The sequence below is a fragment of the Salvia hispanica genome, unplaced genomic scaffold, assembly GCF_023119035.1.
Source record: "Salvia hispanica cultivar TCC Black 2014 unplaced genomic scaffold, UniMelb_Shisp_WGS_1.0 HiC_scaffold_1103, whole genome shotgun sequence".
NCBI lineage: Eukaryota > Viridiplantae > Streptophyta > Magnoliopsida > Lamiales > Lamiaceae > Salvia > Salvia hispanica.
The window spans coordinates 5,404-7,598 of record NW_025951365.1 but is presented as its reverse complement, the minus strand read 5'-3'; the positions used below and the strand labels follow the sequence as shown (position 1 = coordinate 7,598).

Sequence of the window (2,195 nt, the reverse complement as noted above, 5' to 3'; positions counted from 1 at the left end):
GGTTCAGGAACCGGCGGTTACAATTGGGAACCGCCGGTTCCGGTTTTGGAAATTGTTGAACCGGAACCGAACCGCGAGGGTGTTTTACGGTTACGATTTCGGTTTCGGTTCAGAACCGGCGGTTTTCCGGCAGTTTTTTACGGTTTTTCACGGTTCCGAACCGCCGGTTTTGTTGCGGTTTTTTGCGGTTCTGGCTTGATATCACGGTTTTCCGACGGTTTTTTGCAGTTCCGATTTGGAACCGGCCGTTCCGACACGGTTTTGGTTCAAAAAATTTTGAACCTGAACCGAACCACATTTCAAAAAATCGACGGTTTCGGTTCGGAACCGTAACCGACGGTTACGGTTTCGGTTTTAACCGCCGGTTCGGTAAACCTTGGGCAGGTCTAGTTATTCCTTTAGTTATACACTTACTTTTAAATAGAATGAAAAACAAGAAAAATATTGTTAATATATACAAAGTCAATAAATGGACTTAAACACATTATTTGTGTTTAGATTTAGTTAATGAGGTATAACTACAACTTATGTGTTTTATTTTTGCGTAGGATATCTTTAAAATACAAAAACAAAAAATTTAAACAAAGCCCGGCCCGGGCCCACATGGCAAGTGGGCTCAGGCCGGACTTAGCAAAATTAGAAAAAGCCCGGCCTACTTGACAAGTCTATTTGTGTGGCCAAAGATTAAAAAAATTGTACTACTAATAACAATTCAACCAAATCAATCATGTTCAATGCATCACAATACAATCATGTTCAATGCATCAGAATATGTAGCAAAGAAAGTAGTCTAACACGCCAACTACCTGTTCCTAAAATCATAATAGCACGTATGCTTATTAAAACTGAATACTCGCACATATGGATATTCAGTGTTCAACTTGTTTAGAAGTATGCTAGCCATTGACTGGGCTGCAGGAGTTCCCTGTTCCACGAGGCGTGCCAGCGTACGATACTTGGTTTCCTCGTTGTACATCGCCACCCCCCACGAACTCACGTATTCATCAGCAAATAAGGCCGTGTCCAGGATGGCCACACAATGCTCCTTAGTGAGCGGATTGGCAGTATAATCTATGTTCTGGAACAACCAATGCACTCCATCGAGCTCTTCCATCTTATATCTTGCCGAACTTTCGTGGACAAGTAACTTAAGAACATCAAGTATAATGTCCACAACCACGGGGTACGTGTCCTCAAACACATAATGATCAATAGCACCCATGAGGACTTGGATCAAATCTTCATCTACTGCTCTAACTTTGTTGCTCGGGACGGTACACAGTTTTTGAATCAATTGTGCAGCCTCTGTCGCTTCCGTCTCTTTCTGACTTTGCAATAGATCCGTGAGGTGCCAAAAGACTCCACATCTGACAATGAGCAGCTTGTTCGACTCGAGTGTGGCCAATATGTTGAGCGTTGCAACAGCGAGCATCCTCAACTCCTGACTCCCGGATCCACGCCTTGTGGCATCGACAATCGCATCACTAGCCTCTCCAACACGCTTGTTCACTTTATCATCAACGCATATGTTCTTGAAGATGCCAATAGTGCTCTTACGCACATCTTCGTCTTTGGCTTCTCTTAGAGCGCACACAAGATCTTCCACATAATCTTCTCCTTCGTTGTTGTCATATGTAGTAATTGCCCGATTCCGGCACCAGCTAGATATCATGTCACGAATCACTAGATTTGGGATTAGAGGCGTGACTGCACCCTCTGCATTCATCCCAATCTCTAATTAAGGGACTCTCATTTTTAAGCCAATCTTCGATGAACGGACGATCATATGTCTACCAAAATTAAGTAAATATCCAAATTCAAGAAAATGCAATTATATAAATTTAAGAAAAAAAAAAAACAACAACAACAACAACGATGGCACACATGTCAATTATCCCACATTCAGTAACAGCAAAAAAAAAATTCAAGTACCTCACAAAGAAATGAAGAAACATAGAAATTACTTGCAAAATAGCACAACATTAAAATATCAAAGGGAAATGACAAAATATATTAGGAACAGAACCATAAATATTTAATTCACAGTTGTAATTGAGAACAAACCAGTCCGCTTGGCAGAATGACGGGATCTCTCATAAGTTTTTTGGAGATGGGGCACTTGAATTCCTCCGGCACCTCCTCGTCCCGGATCATATCGGATTCTTTCGTATCATCGGCTTCTTTCATCCCGGTTG

The 2,195-nt window shown here is 41.7% G+C and overlaps 1 protein-coding gene across 1 annotated transcript; it reads right to left on the bottom strand.

Moving 5' to 3' along the window:
- Positions 1-783: 783 nt before the first annotated feature.
- LOC125197941 (U-box domain-containing protein 9-like) lies at positions 784-2,195 on the bottom strand. The gene is made up of 3 exons (XM_048096433.1): positions 2,065-2,195; positions 1,683-1,790; positions 784-1,648 (listed from the first exon to the last, which is right to left on the bottom strand). Exons 1-3 carry the CDS (start codon positions 2,185-2,187, stop codon positions 803-805), a joined length of 1,077 nt encoding a protein of 358 aa, XP_047952390.1. The 5' UTR covers positions 2,188-2,195; the 3' UTR covers positions 784-802.

What these genes read in the sequence shown, in the direction of transcription:
- LOC125197941 (XM_048096433.1), bottom strand. Translation starts at nt 2,187, where the DNA reads ATGAAAGAAGCCGATGATACGAAAGAATCCGATATGATCCGGGACGAG. An exon ending in TCATTCTGCCAAGCGGACTG is followed by an intron (nt 1,791 to 2,064) that starts GTTTGTTCTCAA and finishes TAATTTTGGTAG; the next exon opens with ACATATGATCGTCCGTTCAT. An exon ending in CCTCTAATCCCAAATCTAGT is followed by an intron (nt 1,649 to 1,682) that starts GATTCGTGACAT and finishes TGGTGCCGGAAT; the next exon opens with CGGGCAATTACTACATATGA.